Source organism: Galleria mellonella, unplaced genomic scaffold (genome assembly GCF_026898425.1).
Source record: "Galleria mellonella isolate WM207_F2 unplaced genomic scaffold, CSIRO_AGI_GalMel_v1 utg64, whole genome shotgun sequence".
NCBI lineage: Eukaryota > Metazoa > Arthropoda > Insecta > Lepidoptera > Pyralidae > Galleria > Galleria mellonella.
In genome coordinates, this window is record NW_026442133.1 from 8848917 (window position 1) to 8875231 (window position 26315).

General features: G+C 29.6%; 1 protein-coding gene across 4 annotated transcripts; it reads left to right on the top strand.

Moving 5' to 3' along the window:
• Positions 1-628: 628 nt before the first annotated feature.
• Positions 629-26297, top strand: LOC113512602 (hrp65 protein-like). 4 transcript variants are annotated; one of them, XR_008253466.1, is made up of 15 exons: positions 629-784; positions 904-1079; positions 2615-3010; positions 3100-3309; positions 3506-3727; positions 4315-4616; positions 4727-4835; positions 4992-5146; positions 5446-5668; positions 5866-5931; positions 23452-23494; positions 23769-23836; positions 24790-24841; positions 25883-25936; positions 26152-26297. XR_008253466.1 is itself a non-coding variant. In XM_026896500.3 (11 exons), exons 2-11 carry the CDS (start codon positions 909-911, stop codon positions 11473-11475), a joined length of 1977 nt encoding a protein of 658 aa, XP_026752301.2. In that variant the 5' UTR covers positions 629-784; positions 904-908; the 3' UTR covers positions 11476-13906. The 4 variants fall into 4 exon arrangements, 2 of the variants coding, with proteins under 2 accessions (XP_026752301.2, XP_026752302.2); XR_004223839.2 differs by lacking the exons at positions 25883-25936; positions 26152-26297 and having other exon boundaries at positions 24790-25385; XM_026896500.3 differs by lacking the exons at positions 23452-23494; positions 23769-23836; positions 24790-24841; positions 25883-25936; positions 26152-26297 and adding an exon at positions 11353-13906.
• The last annotated feature ends 18 nt before the right edge of the window (positions 26298-26315 follow it).

Here is a 26315-nt window from a genome sequence, read left to right on the forward strand (position 1 = left end):
AAACTATCATGGTTAATTCCTGATGAATTCATCATGATGGGCTAACTGGCCTGTTTTCATTCTCATCTTCTCTATCACCCCTCACTGGTGCTCCGCCAGCGTATCCCGTTAGCGCAGGCGGGGTTACCATTCCATTTATACCCATAAAAAAAGTCAATCGTGATCAATCGCGGAACACTTCAACAAAAAAAAAAAAACACATCATTTGGCCATTTCCGTCTGATTATCGACTATTTCTCTTTTTTTTTAATATTTTATTTTCATAAGTTCGGGAAATTACTGTCATTAGGGACCATTATAAACTAAATTTATATCAATTTACCTTAAAACTATTAGAAATTTATTACAGATTAGTCATTAAAATAAAGATTTCGCTGTTATATCGAATTGAAATTTTAATTTTAGAGATAGATTTAGAGAAATGGTGCTTCAGAATAAATTCCAGTGTTGCTAACTTTAATTTTATATTAGGTTTTAATTGGGAAATCGCTATTAATCCTTAACATTTTATACCATGAAACCGGACAATTAATTAAATTACATTTTATCACTTTTCTTTAAAAGTAGTGCATTCTTTTTACAAGATTTTTACTTTATAAAGTGTATCAGCGTTTTTTTGATATGGTATATATCAATGTGGAGGGGATTAAAAAAATACTGCTGGACGCCGGAAATGGTACCATCTTGTATAACTACTTACACTTCTTGCGTGTCTGTTAGTCATCGATCTGAAATTTAAAGTCACAATAAGAAAGTTAACTGCAATATCTTAAAAGTAAATCAGGTAAGTTTATGTGTTTATTATATTTATTTAATGTAATTAAAATGATCTATTTTATATTTTTTTGTTGCCATTTTACAGTTCCTAATTATAGTTGAGTAATTGTATTAGTTTGTTTTCAGTGAAAATGCAAGCTATGAATCAATATCAAAGAGCTTTTGGAGGGCCACCTCAGCCGCAAAGACAGGGTAACCGAAGAGGGAATAACAGGGGAGGGTTCCGTAATAATTCTAGATTTGACCAAAATAACCAGAGGAACCAGAATCATGGTCAAGGAGGTCAACGTCCTAGTAATGAGGTAAATGGTTTAATATATAGTTATCATTCAGTAAACTATAAATTTTAGCAAAGGTCGTATAAACTTACTTATTTAATTAATAGGTATCTTAGGAATGGAATTGAAATAATATTAATGACGCTTCGCACACGCTGCGACTACGGCCATCTTGGAAACGTAAAGTCTAAGCTATTTGAGGTATCGGAAGAATCGATGTAGAAAATCAAACCTACGGTTGATGCGCCTATTTAATTCTGTTGATTTGTTTTTTTGTGTCATTGTACATATAACAAATATAATAAGTTGATTTATAATGAAGATCAATGAAATGGTATTTCCCCCTGCGCTAACTTTATACACTGGCGTGTCACCACAATTGGTATGATAGGTGAGAATGAAAAGGCAGGTCATTTAGCCCATCCTGATGAATACACTTGGAATTAAGCATGATGGTTTCCAGGGGGTGTATATAGAGGTGGACATGACAGTATATTGCTAGCAATGCATCTGGTAGTCCGCATTACTAACAATTCTTTCCTCCCACTTATAAATTTATTATATATAGGCTGAATGTGCCAGTTACCAACAACTTAATGATAAAAATTGTTATTTTAATATCTCAGTAAGGTACCCTTAAGGGGTGGTATAATATCAAAGAATAAACTCCAAATTATGCTCTTATGATGGATTTTAAGTCATTGTATGATAGTATCATGTGTGTTTAAAAAATTCTAAAAATGGCCATTTTCTAGTTTTTAACTCATTGCTCTTTTTGTCTACATTTTTGCTAATTATAGACTCATGTTTAGTGTGTATATTAATATCGAGATCTACTTGTGAAAACTTTGTGTACATTTTATTAGTGTTGATTAATCATTCTCAAGCACAGTTCATAAAATTAACCTCTATATGATACTATGCAAATAAAATACTTGTCATATTTGTGGTTTGTATTTCCTATTAATTAAAGAAAACAAAGTATTTCTGGCTATAATATGCAGAAAATTAATAAAATTTGAATAAAAGTACTGAATATCTCAACAGGAAAAATATTTAAATCTTTTTAATGAATAGGTGGTTGTATGTTAGATCCTAACTTATTCAACAAGACTAGGGATTGTGCCCTAACTGACAGGACACTGCCCACTCTGCTGCCTCTTAAATATGCCTATGACTTCAGTATGACTAGTTAGACTAAATATTTATTTTTAATTTTCAAATTCCATAGAAATTGTTAACAGATGCATTAACACATTTAAGCAACTTTAAAAAAAATGTCAATGATATATTTAAAACATGAGATAGAAAAAAAATGTAAACTTATCAGCCAACCATGAAAACATTTATTTACTTTAAATATTCATTCTGCTATTCAAAAATAAAAAGAACATCTTATTTTTTAGAAACATTACTAGGTATTTTAGTTTTAAGTAAAAATGTTTCAGTACCAACAGTGATTGGCAAATTAGCACATGGACACTATAAGAATTTGGAGTTTTTTTTTATTATGTATAGTGTGTTTTCATTTTTTAAATAATGTATTTTTTTAATGATAGCCGTTGAAACAAAACCAGCCTGCGGAGAAGCCTCAGCAGCAACAGCAGCAGCAGCAACAGCCGCAACAACAACAGAAACCGGTGCAACAAGCTCAACAACAGAAACCTGAGACACCTATTAAACAGTCACCACAGCAACAGCAAAAACCACAGCAGGTATCTCAACAACAACCCAAGCAACAGATACAACAACAGCAGCAATCCAAGCAGCAGGGGCAACAACAACAACAACAACAACCTAAGCAGCAGATACAACAACAACAACAGCCCAAGCCTATTCAAAATACGCAATCTAAGCAGGATTCTCAGGACAATGTGGACAGAGCTGCTAATTTAGAACAAAAGAATCAAAATATTAATCAGAATATGCCCAACAATCAAAATCAACAACAGAAGGTTGGTTTTCTATTTTTATTTATTATTGATACTTATTACAGTTTATTCCATATATAACCATTTTATATAATATACATTTTTAATTGCAGAATATTAACGGAAACTTTGGAGGTAACAGGCAAGGTAATTGGGGTCAAGGTGGACCTGCCAACAAACAAATGGGAAATAACTTTGGGTCAGGAAACAAACCATTTGGACAGAGACCCAGTGGCCCAGGTGGTCCTGGACCTGTGCGAAACCTACAAAGGAATAATAACCGTGGTCCTCTAGGACATGATGGAAAACCAGCTCAAAGAGAAGTAAATATTACAATACATAACTTCTTATACATCTGAAAGTCATCTGTTGACTTCTTAAGTCTGTTTTTACATTTAGAGAGTTATAGTAGCATAGAATAAATTTTGTGTTAAAAAATTTTAATTTAATTTGTACAATTGTTTATTTTTCTTCTTAGTGTTTTATTTATCTTTTTGTTTATTGCTGTTTAATTTTTAGGAACACATGCTAGCAAATAAATTAAAGGATTTGGTTGGGCCATTGCTGGATTTGCCCCCAATAGATCAGTCAGAAATGAAATTTAATGGTCGCAGCCGTTTGTATATTGGTAATCTTACTAATGATGTAACAGAAGAGGAAATTTTGAATCTTTTTAACCCATATGGTGAAACTGCAGAGTTGTTTCTCAATAAGGAAAAGAATTTTGGCTTCATTAAAATGGTAAGTGTAATATTTTCAATAAAAAAAAAATCAATAAAAAGAAGAGTAAAAAAAGACTTATTCCTCAGTCTTTGGGAGGAAAGGCAGAAAATTAAAACCATTAAATATTAATACTTGTAATTAACCCTCCACCAACTGTGTTTTTTTTTTTGCACACCGTAAACTGTCTCGGACGATATCGTCCCAGACGATAATTTGACCTACTATATAATATGTTCTAGGTTTATTTTTTCTGTTTTCATAGTTTTTCATATGAATACTTTACCCATCTAGTGAAATAAAATTTTGTAATCTCTACAAAAGCCTTTCAAAACCTTTCCTGTGAGGTACGCGCGTATGTAAATTTTTTTAACAGAGGGGTTTGAGACCCCTTCCTTTTTTTTTCTTACAAAGATATGCATCAGGTCCAAACTTGGCGCGGACGATATTGTCTTATACGGTTGGCGGAGGGTTAATCAATAGTTTCTCATGTGTTTAATGTTTTTTTTTTTTCAATAAAAAATATATTAAAAGATTATCATTTTCATTTTTGTTTAAATAATGATATCGTAAATAACTTTTTTTTTAATATATTGTTATTTTAATAGGATTATAGAATGAATGCAGAAAGAGCAAAACGTGAGTTGGATGGTAAAATGAGAAATGGAAGAACACTTCGAGTAAGATTTGCTCCACACAATTGTGCTATTCGTGTAAAGAATTTACCACCTTTTGTCTCGAATGAACTACTCTATAGAGCATTTGAGATATTTGGGAAAATTGAGAGGGCTTATGTCAAGGTTGATGAGAGGGGAAAAACTCTCAGTGAAGGAGTAGTGGAATTTGCACGAAAACCCAGTGCCTTAGCCGCTATTAGAAATTGTACTGAGAAGTGTTACTTCCTTACATCGTAAGTATTGAAATATAAAATATTATAGTATAGTATTTAAATGTAAAATAGAGATGAAGCTAGTAAAATCTTGTATAATAATGTGATATTTTAATAATGTTTCTTTGTAGATCTCTTCGTCCAGTCATTGTAGAAAGCTTTGAAGAACCAGATGAGGTTGATGGCTACCCAGAAAAGAATCTCCCTAAGAAACATCCTGAATTTTTGAAAGCTCGGGAGGTGAGTGTTGTAATCATCAGTAGTTTAATCTTTGCTCAATTAATAAAAACAGTCATAACTATAAGTACATTTTTTATGGAATGTCCAAGACAAATTGCTGCTATCTGCATTATTATATCTAATTAATGTTGTCAATATGCATACATACATACACAGGTTGGGCCAAGATTTTCGGAACCAGCGAGCTTTGAACACGAATATGGTACAAGATGGAAGCAGCTGCATGAGCTTCACCGCCAGAAGGAAGAGGCTCTTAAAAAGGAACTAGCTGCTGAAGAAGAGAAGTTGGAAGCTCAAATGGAATATGCTAAGTATGTAGTGTGTAAACATATTTAATTATAACAAAGTTTGTAACCTATTGTGCCACCATGACAACTGACATCATCATTTTTATTATCAGATTGTTAAAATAAAAAATTATTCAGGTATTTCAAATTTATTTTTGGGGACAGTTCTTCAGTTTTATGAATAATATTGATTCCAGCATGGTATAATACAATTAATCCTATAAAAAACCAACATGATCTATAATAACATATAAATACAACATATTAAAAAACGTGCTCTGTGTATCGCGGCGTATCGAATAATTTGTTTTTTTGCAATATAGATACGAGCATGAAACAGAGCTACTGCGCGAACAACTTCGGCAACGCGAGCAGGACCGCGAGCGGCAGAAGCGCAGCTGGGAGATGGCGAGCGCGGCTGCCGACCAGCGCCGCGAGAGTGAACGCGCCCAGCTCATGCGCCAGGAGGAGGAGCTCTCGCAGAGGATGCGTCTCCAGGATGATGAGTTGCGTCGACGACAGCAGGAGAACACACTGTTTGTACAGGTATACATTTTCTTCTGACACCCATTCATTTATGGATATTGTTTGGTACATTTTATCTAAATAATAGTATACAAATTAAAGATTTTGAAAGAATACATAAATCTGGGTATTTTAAGAAAATATTCATTTGGAATAATGCAACAAATGCATTTTGATGCAGTACTATGTAATGGTAAAATAATTTCATAATATTTCAGGCCCAGCGACTCAACTCTATGTTGGATCGCCAGGAACAAGGCATGTTTGACCAGCAGCAGCCAATGGTGAGTACACTTTCTTTTTCGAATTTGTGCTCCAGATCATACGTCACTCCAGATCTGGAGACGTAAACGATACTTTTTGTCTTTTATCAATTGAACAGGGAGACATTTTCTTCGTACTAAGTGCGCTCGACTAGTCACTAACTATAAAAATGTCATTGTATCTTTTTGTTCATTTATTGCACACGTTTACAGATTCTATTACAATATTTATAAGGCCAAGTAAGAAATTGGATGATTTTAAATTTAAACTTGAACCATTAAAATTAAATCCAAAATATTTAAAAATAATTACGATTATACTGTTTTTACCATGCTGTTATATATAAACAAAAAATATGCAAAGATACGCACGTAGACCGCTGTTCTTATTTTAAGTTCAAATTTTGTTGTATAGTAAAATCTATTGGTGGTAAAATTTTTGAGAGCGGTGGACAGCTTAAACGCTCATGGCGGCTCCCACACTATGTCGATTTTGGTTCCCTCTCGGTCCAATCTCGGTCTGGTAAAATATTTTTACGTAAGAAATAATGTGTGAATTCAGTCCAGTCCCGTTACGTTCCAGTCACGATCAATTTCGGACTGTTTATTGCTTCCATGGGTTGAATTCGTACTGCCATCTCGAGAACTGATTAACCGAGAACCAACCGAAACCGGCATTATAGTGTGGTCCGGCTTTAAAGTTTGACTACTCATTTTATACTTTACCAGAGGGACTTTGTACAAAAGTTATTTGCTTGGGCACCTCTGTCCCATTCGTGTTTCAACCATGAAGCAGTTGTATTTTGGTTTGAAAGATTGGAGATATGGCAGTGAATTTACAGGGTACAGAGGAATAACATCTGAATCCTCAGGAATGGCAACGCATGGGGGTATCATGGGCGAAACAGTATACTGTGTCATGTCCATGGTACTGCTCATGTCTACAGGCGACGGTTACCACTTTCCATCAGAAGGGCCGTCAGCTTCTTTGCCATTCTAAGTTGCATAAAAAAAGACTATGTGATAACTGAGCAAATAAGAAAAAAATATCATTAATTAATCAGCTTTATTTGCTCGCTGCAAACCAAGTACGATTATTTGGGGTTTCACATTATTTCAGGTAACATTTTGTATATAAACCTTGAGATAATAACATTATATCTAAAGAAAATCAATGTGAATTGAGAAAATAATATTTAAAAATAACATAACAGACATTTTTTTCATATTCACACAAATGTAATATTCTTTTTTTATCATCTGACCTTCGATATTGGATTTTTTTTTATTTTAATATTTTTTAGCAATTCAATTAACGTATTATATAATTTAATAAATCATGAAATTGTTTTTTTTTTATGATTGATATTATACTCTATAGAGGTCTAATTAGTAGTGGATAAGTTAGTTGCAGGTAGGCCAAGTCATAACTTCACCAGTATATATTAATGATTCATAAAAAGTCTACTATGACGAAAAAGATGTTCATACACCAATACATATATCATGACATTTCGTGATAATTTCAAATATATCCAAAAATAATTATCCGATTTAGCTATTTCAATATATTATTCTTCGATCATACATCAACAAATCGTGAACGCATGAATAATTTTTTGACAATTTCACATATAGCCAAAAATACAATTTTTGTGCTTACATGAAATTGTCTTGATTCGGAAGCTTGTGAATATTGTTTATGGGACATTATAAAAATAAAAATTATTCATGAGCTCACTATTCGATGTGTGATCGAAGACTAAATAAAATAAGTAATATTACAATAGTTAATTTATGTATGGTAATTATCGTTATGTAGTCCGCTATTTTCAAAATTTTATAAATGTACGGCTCTGTCAGAAAAGTGTAATGAACTTTTAAAGCAGCGGAATCAGGTGGGTTTAGATAAGGGTATAATAGATCAATGATGATTTTAAATCACGGTCTTTAGAAATAAATGTTTTAGTATATAATATATTTATATACTTATGACCAATTTAAATAATAAAAAGCTGAGCATGCATGTATAATATAAGCGATAAGTTTCTTATCAATAGATTTGTTTATTACTTAATTGGCTGATTTTGATTTATTTCGCAAAATTCAACAATTTCGTGTTTCAATTTCGACTTCAGGTTCACTTTTAATGATTATTGTGTATCAGAATAGAATTATTGTATAAGAATAGAAAGTATTTAATTTAAAAAAGGTTATTTTCCAATTTAAATTTCTCAGTTTTAATTAAAAAGGGCGCTCAGTGTCGTGATATTATTTTGTACAAAATATTTTTTAAATAACTATTAACCAAATAAGAATATGGTTTAAAAGACGGACTTATATATTGTCCGTCTTATTCATAAAAATATAAAATCCTTCTTGTTCAAAAATTTTAATTTATTTAAACCTTTTATTATAATTACAAGAATTATAATAAAAGGTTTAAATAAATTAAAATTTCTATTTAAACCAATAGTGAAATCAGGAAAAGAAAAATTGAGTTGTAATTTGATAATCATCAGAGTGAAGTCCTGTCTGTATTTTATTTTTTCAAAAATCGGCGAGATTGTTGTTATTAACCAAAAATAAGCTAAATAATGTCGTAAGTTTAGTGATATAACTAGGTAGATGGTGATAGCATGTGCACTGTGTCGGAGAGGGTAGGTAGGCTCAGAAGCTGAAATTGTTATGTATATGTATTGAAACTGAACATGATATATCGTCAGACAGAAGATACGCATTCATTCATATTCATTTTGTTTATATTGATTTCATATTTATAAAACAATATAAAAAAAAAAACCTTTTTTTGTATATCAATAATTGAATATGTGCATTATTGCAATATTAAAATAAATGAATGTTCACCAGAGGGACACCGTACATAAGTGGTTACGGACACATGTATGTATGAATTGGCAATGCATGACTGCAGTTTGTGTCTATAAGCAACGGTTACCACTTTCCATTAGTTCATTTGCCATTCTAAGATTTGTAAAAAAGTACCCACTTAATAGAGTTATTATGGTAACGGGTTCCCTGTTATAGGTATACAAAGTAGATTATGAATCAAATGTCTCGTGGCTCTTGTATTATAATTACGTACCTATTTAAAATTAATATATTCCATAGTGCTGCTTCTGGTTTTTTGTATTGCTTGGATTTTATTTCCATGAAATCTAAATCCACATTAACTGGCAATTAAAAAGACTATACTATATCAGTTTTGTACTCCCATTAACCATCATAAAAAAAAAACCACTATGGTCACTACTTTTTCCTATCAAACCGCGTGATAAATGTAAATGGTAAAGAAGGCGTCTCTTATGGAGAAATATCCATACCTATCAATGGACTGAAGAAAGGCTTTAGCCTATCGTAGAGTAGTGAAAGGCGTGTGATGTATAACCTTGTCCATATTGCGGCTATCGGTATCTCTACCTTGTCTGGACTTGGCCGTTTTAGATTTGCAATTAACGGAATATTAAATGTACTGAATGTTCAGCAATTTTTTTATTATTTCAAGCAATCGATTATGACTCGAATATCTCAAGATTGAATTCTAGCTTAGATCTCCAAATTTGAGAAATTAATATTTAGAAAAATGTCTATCGATTGCTTCTTACTTTCCATGATATATAAAACGGTCGTTGGAAGCAATATCCGAAGCATTTATACACTACAAAACGGTTTAGCAAAATACTAGAAATTTGATTTCCTCTGTACGCTTCGTATTAATTTATTTTTGATATAATATCTGTTATGCTTCGAAACGTCAGTAACAATTTGAAAATAATTTATGTACAGACTTGGTTTTGCCATGAGTTTATTATTAACAATTAGTGTTTTAACCGTTTAGATATTATTTAAAACCCTTAATTCGACAAAATCTCTGAAACTGTATGACATCTCTGGTGATATACTAATTGATTTTAACCCTTTTAGTGCCGTTGATTTTTACTCATATCTACTTAAAAATGCCAAAGAAATCTTTGTCGTGTTGATGTCATTTACCCTTGTCTCTAAAAAAAAAAAACTATCTCCTCCAAAAATTATCCAATTTTAATGTTTTTTTTTACAGCAAGCTAAACAGAGACTGATTTCACGAGCGCTATGACGCTCGTGGCACTTTTAGTGCTCAAAGGGTTAAAAAGAAATTGTTTTATTTTTCTAAGGGCAAATTTGATTCGGTAGGTTTTATCACAAAATAAATAGATCCCACGGCGACTATTTAAGTGTGAATGTGGCGATAATTATTTCCCTATACCTGTTAACTATTTTTTAATTTCTTTAATTTGTAGGTTTAAGTAATTCGTTCGTTTTCTTTATTTTTGTTTATAGCACCACGGACTCCTATTAAAATGTTGTGCTATAACACAAATGAATAGGGAAAGACAAGATATGCACTGTTCATATTACACATCGATATGAGTATTGAACTTTGTCTACTCGCAATTACAAGTTTAACCACTACTATTGGATTTATGTACTGTATAATCTTATTGTAATCATACTAAACTGATCTCTTATGAAATATGAGTGAAAGGGATTCTATATACTAGTATATTAAATATTCATGCAATATTTGGTTTAATCTTAAAAGTTTTAGAAACAATTAACCCCGTTTAGCAGTAATTTGTGTGTCTCTAAAATGTTGGTTGATCATCGCTATGCAGACGCTAAGTAGAAAAAACAACGTGCTTATTATAATAATACGATTGACGTGTCTATATGATTTTATGATTTGTTCTATATATTTTTTAAAGTTTTATAAAACGTTATGGACTTTGTAATAGATTGTTATGTAAATATATTAGGAAATACGAGTATATACGTACATATATACATATCTGTCACGCCAAATATATTTAAGTTTAATACTAATTAAATAGTAATAGCAAACAATTTATTTGTTCATTAATCTTCTATTTATGTTCTTTTGTTATTGAAAGGATTATTTAATAACAATCTTCACATGATTACGACTATTTTTGTTTCCTGTTATCAAAGAAAATTAGGAAATTATTTTGAAATTTTTTATTGCAAATTGGTTGAAAAAGTCGAATGAGAATTGGGCGACCATTTTATACAATCTGCTTTATTATTATGAGAGAGAGCGAAAAAAGAGTTCTATTTTGAAAGCTTGTTGTTGGATTGTTATTATTCAAGTTCAATATTTAGTTATATATAGTTACTTCATTTAACAGTACAACAAAAACGGATATAGGACACATTTCCGGTGTTGAGTAAATACGTGTTATTTATGATCACTAATTACAATCGTGAAACCTCTTTATGTAAACATGAGAAAATGTTTAGAGACTGAATTGATTGTTAAATCAATTAGGTTCAGCTATAATACATTTAATTTATGTTTTATTTGATTGCATATTTGCATTTGTATAAAGTGAAAACTATTGGAAAGTATTATGATTTACTTAGGATGGAGGCTACAGAGACCAGTACGACATGCCGAGAGGAGGTTACGATGACATGCCGCAGGGCCGCGGTTGGGACGCGCCTCGACAAATGGATGATTTCCCTAACAAACGCCGTCGTTTTTAAATAATATTCTAGTAATGACTTTATCTCGTTAGATATATCTATACCGTCAGTGGGATCAACCCAATCCCGAGTCTATATTTGTAATATTTACAAGTCGTTGGTTAGGTTTAAATATAGGGACTATTTATTTTTACTTGCAAATACTTAACGTAATAATACTTTTGTTTTTGCTACATATTTTAAATGTATGTTATTTTCTTTACGTTTTCGTGTTTCTACAGAGAGTTCACAGACTTTTCGTCAGTGAACGTGGGTGAAGAACATGAAATTCTTGTATTATCCCGATATTTGTCCTAACCGAAGACTTCAGTTTATAATTGGCAATTTAATTATTGACATCCTTGTCAAATAAAGTTTTATAATTTAGATTTAAGCTGAGAATATAGTTCTCTTTAATTAAATAAATGAAATTCTTACTAGATAAAATGATCTTGAGTTTATTTTAAGTCGGCGTCGGTGACAAATTGAAAAAAATGCGTAGGTTCTTCGAATAATTTTGAGTATTGTGTATGTATATTACGTATCGAAAGAACTAGGAAGTCAAAGACATTTATTTTGAATATAGTAACCGATATTAATAAACCATGACCACCATTTATGGTTTAATATTGATAGAATTGAATTAGTTAAGAAGTTATAATTTAAGTGTATGATGAAAATAAAAAAAAAAGCATATAATGAAAAAAAAAAGAAAAATCTTTATTTTGCTTTCATTTTTATTCATACAGTTTTGATAATTTCATAACCATATAAAGTATCAAATATAGGCAGTGTCTCGAGTGAAAACACCACACTTGTCCACATAGGGATCCGGTGCTTTGTTATTTGACCGATTGCTGTCAAAATTGATATCTGAGGAATCCGTGTACACTTCAAGAATGGATTCGATGTCAGAATTATGAAAATGGCTGCCGTTTTTATTTAAACTTATAAGTGTTTATTTGAATAAGGATTAACAAAATAGCATAAGAAATTAAATTTAAGATAAAATACAATTAAATATTTTTTACATTTAGCCAACTTAATTACACTTAACTCGATATTTTCCATTCCCATACGTAGGTATTTCCAAAAACTCGCATAAAATTAAAACGAATCCCACTTCGATTATTTTTAACATTAATACACATTTTAAATCTATAAAGATTCTGAGATATTCGTATTCAAAGAAATCGTTAAGTAAAAAGACATCCGTTCATATCCTTTTACATGGGTCCACAAATACCGATTTGTCAACCGTCACTTTAAAATTTTACTATTTTAAAAAGCAATATGAAATAATTATGAATTTCCATCTAACGCATTCTTATTCTTTATCTACGCATTATTCTTAATAAATAATATAATTATATAAGTAAAGTTAAATATTATAAAGGATTATTTAATCTTAATAATATTTTAAGTTAAAATCTTCATCTGTTTACCTTAGTTTAAAGTAATAATTTTTCATCTGGTAACACTGTCGCGTACACAATTGTATGAAAAAGTTGACCCGCTTTTTTTTAAACATTTGTATGGAGACACTATCTATATAACCTAAGGTGATATATAATGCTATTTGCTAGTTATTTGATCATTTTATTTTATGTATTTATGAATATAAATTGGTGACCTTTAATAATTTCTATTTTTTATATTGATTCTTTTAATTATTCAGTTAAAGCGCATATTATTTTTAAAATTGTACTATTTTTGTATAGATAGTTTACAAAGAAATTAAAAACGATGGACGACGTCATCTTTGCTTTTGACAGTTTTCTTTTATTATGCAACATGTTTCGCTTTGTGTATAATGACTTAGTATATATAAATATAAAGACACTATTAAATATATAAAATAGTGTGGTCGTTGTGTCTATTTGCAGTATTGTTATCCATTTAAGTCCTTGTCGTTTCTCGTCAATAAAAACATTACAAAGCGTATAGTATGTTATAATTTTTCAAAGGAATATAAAAAAAAAAAAAAAAAGTATTATTTATTTCAATAAAATGTGCATTTGTGTTGCTGTCGTAGATATTGAAGTGTCATTATTTGTCTTAGTGTTTAATAATAATTGAATAAAAATGAAACAGAAATATAGACAAGTTCCAAATACAAAATAATATATAAAAATAAGTTTGTTACTAAGCTAGGATATCGTATAATAGCCGAGTTTACATAAGAATTTTCTGCATGCATTAAATAGGATTTCTTTTTATCTGCCGAAACGTTTAAGTGTATTGAATACAATTATAATTATTATATTTTTGATGGACCTTTAGGTAAAATTAATTTGTTTCTATTGTAGATAAAAAATACGTTTAGTAAAAATTTGCGATGATACTTATCCTTTCATTTGTATATTAGTATAGAGTTAGATTTAAATAAATAATTTATAATTTTCGTATAATTAAATGTATATCCAAATAAACAAAGTTCTAGTATTAAATATTTTTGAATTCTTATTTTTAAAATATCCTTCTTGTTTTGGTATATAAAACCTATTTCATGGTAGCTGTCTTTTTAAAATCTAATTGTCAAACTGTTGTCACTTGAAAAAAAAAATGCTAAAAACAGATTTTTATTTATATCCATGGACATTTTTCAGATTGTCATATTCTGCAGTAGAATTAATTTCTGTAGGTGTACAAAGTTGAAATCAACTTAAAAAGTGGGATCAACTTTTAAATAAATACATATTTATATATAACATATTATCATTTAATGTACCAACTAGGATCGTTAAAAAAGAAAGTTTCACATTTTATTAAAAAAGAACTATTAATAAGAGCACAGCAAGTTTTAGTATAAGTACGGTCTAGAGTCACCTGCGTTCATACCTCTTATATTTTTGAAGTAATTACTCGCACACCGCGAGGGGAGGGTGGAATTTTATTATAAGGAGTCGCAACTCGATAATATTTTTTCTTCCCTGTTTATCGATTTTTCGAGCTGTCTTTATTAATCCTTTCATAGCTCACTAATTATTATTTTAATCTTTTTAATATTTTTTACCGATTCGTAGTATGATATAGAATTTTTATTACAGGATATTACAGTTCGATTACGACGAAATTTTTATACATAGGACCAGTGTGAATATTATATAATTAAGTTGATTTTGAAGCCAACTTTAGTTCTTGGTGGTTTGTGACATAATATTTTAGCTGAATAATCAAATTAGAGATAACAATATGGAAGAAGATAATGGTGTCGAACCATTCTTTTTTTTTCCTTGAGGATTTAATTTGTCGCTGTAAATAGAAAAAAAGCTAGCGGCCTACCTAATGGTATAATAACAATTAATCTAGTGTCTAAGTGTTGCCTGTACCTAAATATAACATTGACGTTAGAAAAGGTCTAGTTAAATTGTGTACCTGGGTAAGTCCTCGATTATGCATATTTTAAATAAATTTATTCCTGTTTATGCACAACGGTGCTTACCCTAGGACTAGGAGCTCCTCTCCTTATCCTTTTAATGATGGGCTGAGATGTCTAAGAGTACATATACACATTTAATTAAGGGGGTGGTTAATCCCCTGGGAAATAACTTTAAATACTCCAATGTCAGTAACTAATAAATAGTATATTCTGTTGTTCATTGTACTATTTATGTGTATAGGCGACGGTTACTACTTTCTATCAGGTGGGACGTCAGTTTGTTTACATTCTAAATAGTATAAAAAAATGGTATGTATATTTTGAAATGATCCATCCATAGAAGTCTTTAAGTAACTTCAATGAGAAAAGTTTTCATCTCGTCTGCATTTATTTGTGTGCATTATATGCAATATCGTCATTAATACGAAATTTATTTTGATAATTCTTTTTCCATTCTAGTTAAGTGGCGTGTCCTCTGCATTGAAATTTTGTAGCCAAAAAAATTGAAATTTATGAAGTAACTTGTTTTGATGCGAAGCTTAATAACTTCTGAATCATTTTTTATTGGCTTAATATAAGCCATTACAGTAACTTCAAGAGTACTACACGGGAGAGCTATGAAAACGCAAGCAAATCTCAGCAAAGAACTGGAAGGGTTTGATGTGGCAATCGTGAAAAATTTGAAATTATATAAAGGTTATTTTTTATTGGTTGCATCGGTCGTGCCTTACACCGTTCTGTTTTTTTTTTTATAATATGTTAACTGTCCACTGTTAAACTTCTTTAGCTATGTAGTTCAGTTTCACACATACTGTTTCAGGATTTAGAACTGTTACATTCTTTTCGTTTTGTCTTATGTAGTAAGAATTTCGTAGTACATGCATAATCATACGAAAAACAATGGTTATTTTTTATTGAACTGAACCTAAATAGATAAAACTTATTTATATTATTATATTTTTTTTATGAATGATAATGGAATGGTAACCCCGCCTGCGCTATCGGTATACACTGGTCCCCACCAGTGAGAGATAATAGGTGAGAATGATAAAGCAGGTCAATTAGCCCATCGTGATGAATTCACTTGAAATTCACCACGATGGTTTCTAGGGAGGTACCTAGGGGGACCACGTGGAGATCGACCTTTTTGGGCATATTGCTAAGAATGAGATGGGTAGTCCGCGTTATTAACATTATGTTATTATCATTATATATTAATTTTGTTAGCAAGGGTTGGCTTATCTCTGTAAGAGATTTGCCATTTTTTTTTCTTTTATTTATTTATGGCAAACACATAGCTTTGAAAAACACAACCTTTGATTTGATTTACACAAATAATACATCAGTCAATAAATTTTGCACAGATGAAGGAAACACAAAAGAAACACTTGTTGAAAATTAAAGCATTAAAGCGAACACCAAATAACGAACAACCAAGTCATAATGAAATTAATTCACCTTTTTGACAGATAAAATATAAGTATCAATATTAATATTATTATATTAGTACTAATGGCATCTATTTCGATTTCAATGAACTACGTCTTAAGGTGAGTATATGTGTATACCATAGAAAACGGTATAGCGGTTTTATTGATGCTAACATTGGTGAAAATATTACGCCCAATTTATAGCGACATTGATGTTGTAACCTATAATTTGTTTTCTATATATTTGGCATATTTACTTAGCAATCTTAGCATAACTTATCAAAATAACAGTGCTTAATGGGAACAAATCGCTAAAATGAAATAGTTTTGTACTAGTTATTTATGATTTATTGTACAGTATTATTTTCAGTAGTTTAATAATTTGTAGTAATATTAGTTTTAGTACATTTATAAATAACTATTAAACTTACACTTCGCAAAAAATAAATGTTAAGATTGTTTTCTAAATATGCCAATCTGTTTATGTATATATGTATACATAAACGGATTACAGTAGTTTGTTCGTTTATCCTAAAACTTTGTATAAATATTTCCACCTCCTTATTCATAAAAATGTCAAACATTATCAGTTAAAATAGTTTTAAAAGATCTTTTAGTTTTTATGAATAAGGAGGTCAATCTTTCTTTAGATATTTGTCATTTTTCGTATTTATTTACGTTTGTAATATATAATAAGCAGATTAACATAATACTTTATTTTTCTTCAAATTCATTGCAATATATTTTATATCATGGGGATATTAATTTTGAATTTTAAATTATTATTATTCTATTGAGTTAAATTTTCTATAGTATGAATACAGTATAGATATTTTAATAAAGATATAAAAGAAATTGTTCTTATAAACAATTAAGTATTAAGAATTATGTATTTATTTGCTTTAACATACATTGATTGCTGAAGCTTTGTAAAAATATGATACCTCTTATTTTTTTAATTTTTTTATATAGGTACCACGAGTTTTCACTTTTTGTTTCATTCAATATCTTTTATAATAAATTAAAAAATAATGATAGTAGTATATTATAATAATATAAATATGTATATATTCAATTACTTATTAATTATTGGACTATGGTTTCTTGTGGAGAATGATATAATTCTTAATGAAAATAATTACTACAATATTATTTGCTGTGTACTACGTTTATTAAGGTTATATGTCTAAAATTTGACATATAACCTTAAGAAACTTCGACTGCCTCTGTATGTAAGTAATATTTATACGTTAGTTATATACAGATGCAGTAGTTTTTTTTAAGATTTTTTTTAATGGATGCTAAGGAATTATTATCCCTCCTACTCTTGTTTATGCAGAGGGGATATCATAAAGGGTGATAGTTGAGGACGAGGTTAAGTCAGTCTGCCCTACATGACGAATTTAATATTAATTAGTCATGGTGATTTCCAGGGAGACCGCATTAGGGTCGACCCTAGAGGGGATATATTGTTAGCAATGGGGTCACTATTCTTTAATAACTATTTCTTCGCCCCAAGTAGAGGGTTTAACATAAATAGGCATACATTATCAAAGTCAATAAATAAATAAAAAAAAATATTAAAATTTATTAATCATTAGTTTCTAACACATATGAAGTTAGAAAGTTACAAAAAAAAAAAAATGGGTAAATAACCTAAAATTAAGGCTATCAGTTTGCTCGTCATATTTTCGGGCGCGGCCAATGTTTATTTAGTGTGGCAGAGCATGGCAATATTTTTGATGGATGTGAATGTTCTGAACACCTGCCGATTTTTTTAGTTTTTGTATTTTGGTAGATTAAATCAAAACTTATCTCATTACAGTAATTTTTGTCATCATATCAGCCGTTAATTGTACACTGTTGAAAATACGCCTCACCTATAAGGGGCCTATTGCCAGTAGTTTCTACGCTTGGCAGGCGGGTTGGCGACCGCATTTGGTGATGTTTTAGGATGGACACTGCTGTTCATCTTTAACCATTAAAGTTTCCTTAGTCGTTTTTTACGACACCTACGGGAAAGGAAGGACATTCTTATAATAGTAATAGAGTGTATTTATCAACAAAAAATTTTAAAATGAATGTTTTTTAAAAAATAGTAAAGATAGGGTAAGCTTCGAAATTTTATTGTTTTTTTTTTCTTATTCACATTATAGAATACGAGTTAGATTACGGCAACATAAAAAAATTATCGAAGATTCAACCGTCGTGAGTTTTGATTAACTTGACAAAGAAAGAAAATTCTACTTCAATCGTAAAAACCAGTTATTTTGATTTAAAACTGAACTAGTAAATTGATTTTAATGCAATTATGAGATCAGTCTGAAAGTATATCTTTTCAGTTAAAAAAGAATATTTTAAATCGATTTTTAAATGATGGATTTCTGAGGTAACAAACATAAAAAAATTGAACAGAAAATCTCTTTTTTTTTTTTAAGTTGGTTAAATAAAAGTTACAATATATATGCCTCTGATTATCCTATTTGAGATAATCATGTGAGCATTGGTAAATTTTGTATGATGAAATTAAGAAAAAGTACACACTGCTGCATCGGAATCTATTGAAATGAACAGTTTCCGATGTGGCAGTATCGTGGTGTTTGCTCAAAATTATAATCGCCACTGGTTTCGTTTTTTGAAGAGCGTGGCAACCCCGCACCATATAAACCACGTCGCAGGATTACGTGCATAGTTTGGGGCTCTTGAGACTTAAGAATGGTTACCATCTCCTTTATTTCATAGGAGGGTTCCATAGGTAGCTACAGTTTTGCGTACACAATTTCTACATGTAAAGATTTATTAGTTCATATACTACAGATTAAGTACTGATGGTGAAGATCCACGACATTCACTTGATATGAGAGATTAGTACACTCTGTACCCATACCTTCAGCTTAAAAAGCGCGTTTAATCAAGGATAAACGCGGGGGGCTAGTTTTATTACCCTAAAAGAAAATAAGAGGGTGACTCACTGCCTTGAGTAAAAAAATATCTATAAATTTTAGACTTCGAATCTAGCTGATATTAAAATTTTGTCAACTTAAAATTCCGACCAATTATTCAGTAGAACTTTTGTTCATATTTGTTCTATTTCGTTGGACTTGAATTTACTAAGTGAAGTGGGCTAATCGGGTGTTGTTTTCAATATAACTGTAACAGTTGACAATGTTTATCTGACTACCTCGCCTGGAAGTGCGGTTGTGAGCATACTTATTTTTTTTTTCTTTATTAATTTTTTATTCTTCCTATAGTATATTTATAATATTTTTTATATCTTGTTCAACTACATTAGAAACTATAGTGTTAGAGGATTTTCACTGCATAATTTGCACTTTCAACTTCTACATGATTATATTATAACCTTTTCAAGTTTTACACATAATTTTTAGATTATTATTTTTATATCAGCCGTTAACATTCCACTTCTGAACAAAGACTTCACACTTGAGGGGTCTTGTTAGTAGTCGTCACGCTTGGCAGGCGGGTTGGCAACCGCAGATAGGCTTTAATAATATTTTAAGAGGGACGCTGCTGTCCATTCCTCGACTATTAGATTTCCTTAGTCGTCCTATTCTATCCCGAGACCACACGGCAATGCGCACAGATTATTATTTTATGAAGTATTTTTTCAAACGGTACTTTTATATATCTTAACGGAGTATTAGGATGTTTCACAGTTACATACAGCGTTGTATGCACATTTTTTCCTCTTCCATATACAATATCATCGTATAAGATTCTTCTAAATTCTGTTGTTCCACTGAAAATATTTCTGATTTTAAAATCAATTGGCTTAGTATATATAGATTTAGTTATGGTTATTTTCTCAAGACATTTCTTAATAATGGTCTGTGAGTTATATTCTTGATTCTCTAAAAACTTACGATCTATTGAGATTTATTGATCCTGTCGCATTACTATTTATCTTTGGATATAACTCTTTGTATATTAATTTGTATGTGTCGCTTCACCATACTTCGTAATCATAAAACGTCTTCTCTTTTATTACATATACAGTTGTTTTATTTAAAACGTACCTGATATTATGTTCTCATAAGTGACTAAACCACATTATAGGATAATTGAGAGATACATAAATATTGGATATTTCCATTAATATCTCGATAGGGCAGTCGGTGGTAAGGAATCGAGAATATTCTAATTATGTAGGTTACTCGTTATTCGTAAATTCAGTTCTATATATTGGAGAATTCTGACGTAACTGTGTGTTATTAAATTGTCAATTCCGTGTCTATTTATTTCAATACTCTCTTCGACAAGTTTTCTTGTCCATTTCAGGCAATTGAAAATTTAAATCATGTTAATGATTTCTTTTTTGTCCTTTTTCTTCTTTAAGTCTTGTGTGTTATTTGTTAAATAATAATTGCAAATCGTTTCATCAAAGTTCTATTCGAGTCCAACTCCACGATCGTTTTTGTTACTGATTATTTTACAGCCATTCTCCTAATTTATAACATTAGGATCGGGCCTGACTTTAGAAGATTAAACGGAGCATCTGAAGAGATTTGCCAACAACAAAGAGACGTGATTCTTCCTCCCTATCCTCAGGAAGACAATTTTAATAAATTCTATATCAATTGCTACAGCATTGATACAACTGGTAAGTTAATGAATGGAAACAAATAGTACACGTACTTATTGAATATTGTTTCACATTCGTATTAAAATTTCTTTACTTATAACGTTTTTCGTATCAAGAAATATGATTTTGAAAAATTAGTTCATAAAAATTGGTTCAATAAGGTATATTCGGAAAGCGGTGCCACTTTTTGTCATACATTTATAGGTGGATAAATAAAGTGTATGACTAAACCATTATAATATAATTATAGCCAATCTTAAGTTCAGATTCTGTATTTGGTATCCTAGTTGCCACCGCTCTTGAAGCGTATAGTCTCCTGTGGCAGTTAAGTCGTTGTCTGTCTAAATCTGCAATAAATAATTATTAATATGGATTTAATTTTTATTCTTATTATGCAATTACTCTGAATCCATATCACCATAAATACCTTTATTTGTACCTTGTATTTTTTAAAAAAATCGTAAAATTACTATTTTTATGATGCTTTATGTATGGTATTAGTATTTTATTGTAATAAAATACTTATTTTATTTCATGCACCATATCTAGGGGTTATAATATTAATGAAAATAAGCATAACACATGTAACTGTATGTAAATTTAATAAAAACCTAAGTAAGACCTGTATTATGTATTAACCATTGTCCAATTTGCAATTTTTTTCTGACATTATTGTCAAAATAGTTTCGTACGTTATAAAGCTGTGTGAAACCGTTTTTAGAACTATTTTACAAAAAAAAAAAAACCTGATCATACTGACCATTATGGACAACTTATGCATAACATTTATTTTTGTCATTCTATCATTGAACAACATGTCCTGCGTGTATGGACGTTGTTACTAAACTTGTAAGGGTTCAGCGGATTTCAATGTTTGGTACACAGATGGATCACGTCCTATATTAACAAAGGCTAGTTTTTATTAAAACGTGGTCAAAGCTGTGGGATATAGCTAATGGTAAATATTTTTTTAATGCAGGCAAAAAAATTATACGTGGCTGGTTTCTTTGTGTGGGGACCATAGAGAAACTACTTGTTTACGAAGTTCTCTATATGGGTGATACAATGCAGTCAAACTTATATGTATAGACGAAATAAAAGTAACACGGATAAAGTAGGTTTGTCCTATTTCTGCTAATATTTGAATGGCTTTCATGATGTTTTTTTATCTGAAAGTTTAGGTACGACAATGAAATTACTGGAAGTACTGCGACTTGATAAAAACTTGATGTCACAGGATACGAAGTTCTTCAGTTACGTTGCACTTGAGTTGCGGTAGCCGTTTACTATCAGGCGGGCCCTATATCTGATCGTCATCATTGTATTATTAACAAGTGTTTAAAAACATTTTTAAAAATAAGCTTCTGTTACCACACATTTTTTTGTCAAAACGAATCAAATGAGCCCGAACATTTCTGATTTATTATGCGTAGTTTACAATTCCCATGGCCATTTTTCGTCTTCGTCATGAAATCAACTTGATTGCAACATTATATTGTATTGTTGCTAAACTTATATAAATATGCCAAATTCTTGCACAATCGGACGCCAGCAGGTGATTAAAAATAGATTCATTAAAGGAATGTAAATACTCTAAAGTTTCTAAAATCAATATCAACCGTTACGGTATTATATATATATAGTTATGTATTCTTCAAATTTTATGCAACGTCTTATTATGGGTCTGTCATACAGAGGAATTTATTAAAAGGTAAAGTTATTAGGTAATAAATAAGTTTAATTAAGGCAAATACACTATCTACAGTAAACGACGAACCATATATTGTAAACACATTTTTAGATTCGTAATATATATTCTTGCTGCACTTTCCGAATATACCTGTAAACCGTATGATTTAACATTTATTAATTTATACTTTTTGTACAAACATTACCATAATTTTTAAATGAAAAATTCTTATGATGTTGATCTGCATAAATAATTTGTAACAAATAACATATTTTAAATAGCAAGAGCGAATGATATCTGCACTTATTTAGAAAAAAATAATCTGACTTTAAATATATTTCCTACTTTCATGGAATACATACTCAAAGTACGCCATCTTCATTACCATGAATATTCTGGATTGATTACTCACACTACATTTACGACTAACATACAGGATTATACTTTATTCAATTTTTATACTATGTTACAAACAAAAACTGTAAAATTTTAATCTTTGTTTTCGTTAATAATGATTGGTAGCACTCATTCTATCACATTTATATGTTTAGAGTTCTTATACATTTTCACTTAATTTTTTAATTGAAGGCCTAATAATTATATGCTGAATTTCAATATTTCAGATCTCATATAAATATTTTTTAATAAGAAGACTATAAATACTGAATGTCGAATAAAAGTAGCAATGAAATTAACATCCATACATAAGTATGGTACTAAGATGATTAATTTCGATCGTTTATTTGGAACATTTGTTTCTATAGCTATGTATACCATTAAAAAAAGAATAATTATTATAAAATGGTATATAAATATAATATTTACTTAGATATTCTTGTTTCAGCTGTAGCCATTATTTTTTCCTAGAATTAATATTATTTTTGTTTTACAGGTTTCCGTATTTAGCTAGAGGCGGAATTTTCGTCATTCTGAAGGTAGTGTATTGTTTTTTTATTTCTAAACCTTTAAATAAAATAATTACACACGAATGACATTTAAATTGTATTTAGTTATTTTTTGTTTATATCTATTTGCAATAAAAGTTCTTGCTGTCCCAAAAAAGAAATCTATATTTGGAAAAGCTTTTTATTTCTGTATGGGTATTGACTCATATATACCGTATTTACTGTTTTTTATTTTGTTACTATACTTATTCGAGCACGTCTGTCCAAATTGTATTACTAAAAGAATGAATCTATTTTATTGCAGTGTCTCTAAAGGAAATCAAGGCACAATGTACGCAAGAACTGAAGTGGTTGAAAGCGCTGTAATACAAGGTACGTGTATACTGATATATTGCCCGTTAAGTTCGTGCGCGGCACTCCTGCGGGTCAACGTCTTATAGAAAGGGTGAAAGGCATTCTTTCTTTCTCCGCGTTACATTATCTGTACCCTAGTAGACGTTTATCTTATCACCTGCGCATGTTCTACGGACTTGTTAGTGCCGCAAACGAAATAGACGATAATAATTGTTTCCATAAATTAAAAGATGCATTGAAGAGTGTGGTTATCTGAAGATCAGTTCAAAATTTGAGTATTTTTCTCCTTTTTTTTTACTTACGTATTAGTTTTTTTTATATATACCGTTATCATTACTTTGTTTTTTAATAATATTTCTATTTATTAAGAGAATTTTTTATTTTGTTTATGTATGATGGATCTTACTCGTATGGATCGCTTGTCATTTAATACTGTAGACATTAATATTTGGAATTGGCGCGGTTCAAAATATGGATTATAAGAAGTGACCTTAAATATAATGCAAGTTTCTATTTTTTATATATCTATTTGCGTTTTATATCTGAAATCGTGCTTTCTAATATGAATTTTATTATAAAAGGCTTGGTCTTATATTGTATCGAGTTGTGTATTAGTATTATATTTTAAATTTGACTTTATGCTTACTATCTTATGTTAACCACACTATTCGTATTACATTATTATTATAAAAATGATGATTCTATATATTTTGTCTTCTTTTCCCGACGGATGTATAATGACGTATACTTTATATTCTGATATGAAAGACGCTATCATTTAATTTCAATGTAAAATTATAATGATTATTGTAATTTCAATTATATTAAGGTATATGATATTTACTCAGTTTAAATTTATTTATTTTATATTTTTTTATGAAATTAATGGTAGTGTCATCTGTATTAGTAATATAAAGTACAAAGTATGTCATAATTGCAGTAATGTCTTAAATTTTTTTTTTTCTTTTCAGTGAAAAGGACTGCTTACTCCTTTGCTGTACCCCTGATGACCAACATTAGATTGTAATGTAGTTATTTGTAATTTATTGAATTTGATTATACAACCCCTTAAGTATCGTTAGCGTATAAAATCTTATTCAGGTTTTTTATTAGAAATTGTTCTTAAAAAGGTTAATTCCAAATTTTTCATTCAATTTCAAAATTTTTGTTACTTTAATATTAGAAAATTAAACTGGGACTCTTGAAAAATGATCTAAATTTAAGCTAAATAAATACACATTCACAAAATTTCATTTAAATCGGTTGTGCTCTTTTGTACATTAAAAAAAAACAAACATCGTGATATTGATTTCTGTATGTTAAGATAAAAATGATTTAACCTTTTCTTAATGTACCTTTCAATAAAATTTAGTAATAATATTATTTCAGTTTTGAAATATTTTATTATTTTATATATTTTGTTAATTGTTGGTAAATCGTACTTTACGAAAATATTCAAATTTATTTTTATCTATAGAAACTATAACTGTTCATTACATTCACTGATACTGATATTATAAAATGATATTTAAAAATTAAAATTCTTTTTTAGGTACACATGTATCTATTATTTAACTATTTAGTATTAGGGTATTCATGTTATATTTGAAGAATCATGCTCTCTTAAAAAGAATAGTCCGTTTGAGCCTTTTTCGTTTGGGTTTATATATTTAGCAGCATAAAATTAGTAATACTATTAAAACCATAAATGTACTTGATAGCACTGGTATGTAAAAGTATATACATACTCGTATATTGACTCTGTGGAGTCCATATATTAATTATTATGTATCTATGCTTTTTACACTCAACAACATAGCATTTATCACGTAAAAAAGTTTCCATAAGCATACATTTAAAAAATATTAATACAATATAATTTATTTCTAAATATTCTTTTCCAATCTTTTCTGTAAATGAATAATATTATTATAGTGATGATTTGTGCAATTACATTAAACTAGTCACTGTAATAAGTATATGTAATAGTTTAAAAGATTATATGTTTTCTTTTAGATATGCTATGTTTACATTTCTTATTGATATAATATTAAAACATTTCAGTGTTTCGATGTAATTAATTCCAGTACCATTTGGAAAATGATGGATCATTAAATGGTAAGTGGAAAATAACTACACACTACACTATAATTTTAACAATATTTTAACTGAACTCATTATAAAAATGATGATTCTATATATTTTGTCTTCTTTTCCCGACTGATGCATAATGATGCACTTTTTGTTTTCTGATTTTTTATCAACATGAAGTAATATTTTCTTTAGTTAATAAGTATATCTATTAATAAGAGAAAATTTGTTTTTTATTTCAGATTAAAAGGTGGATAGGTATCTACGTACATAGTGTCATAGTGTTTGAAATGTAAATATGTATTATTGTGTATAGTTACTGGTTGTAAAAAATATTTGTATATTATTTGTAATATTTGTAGCACTGAAATTTTATATGAATGTAGCAGTGCCTTTAATATATTGT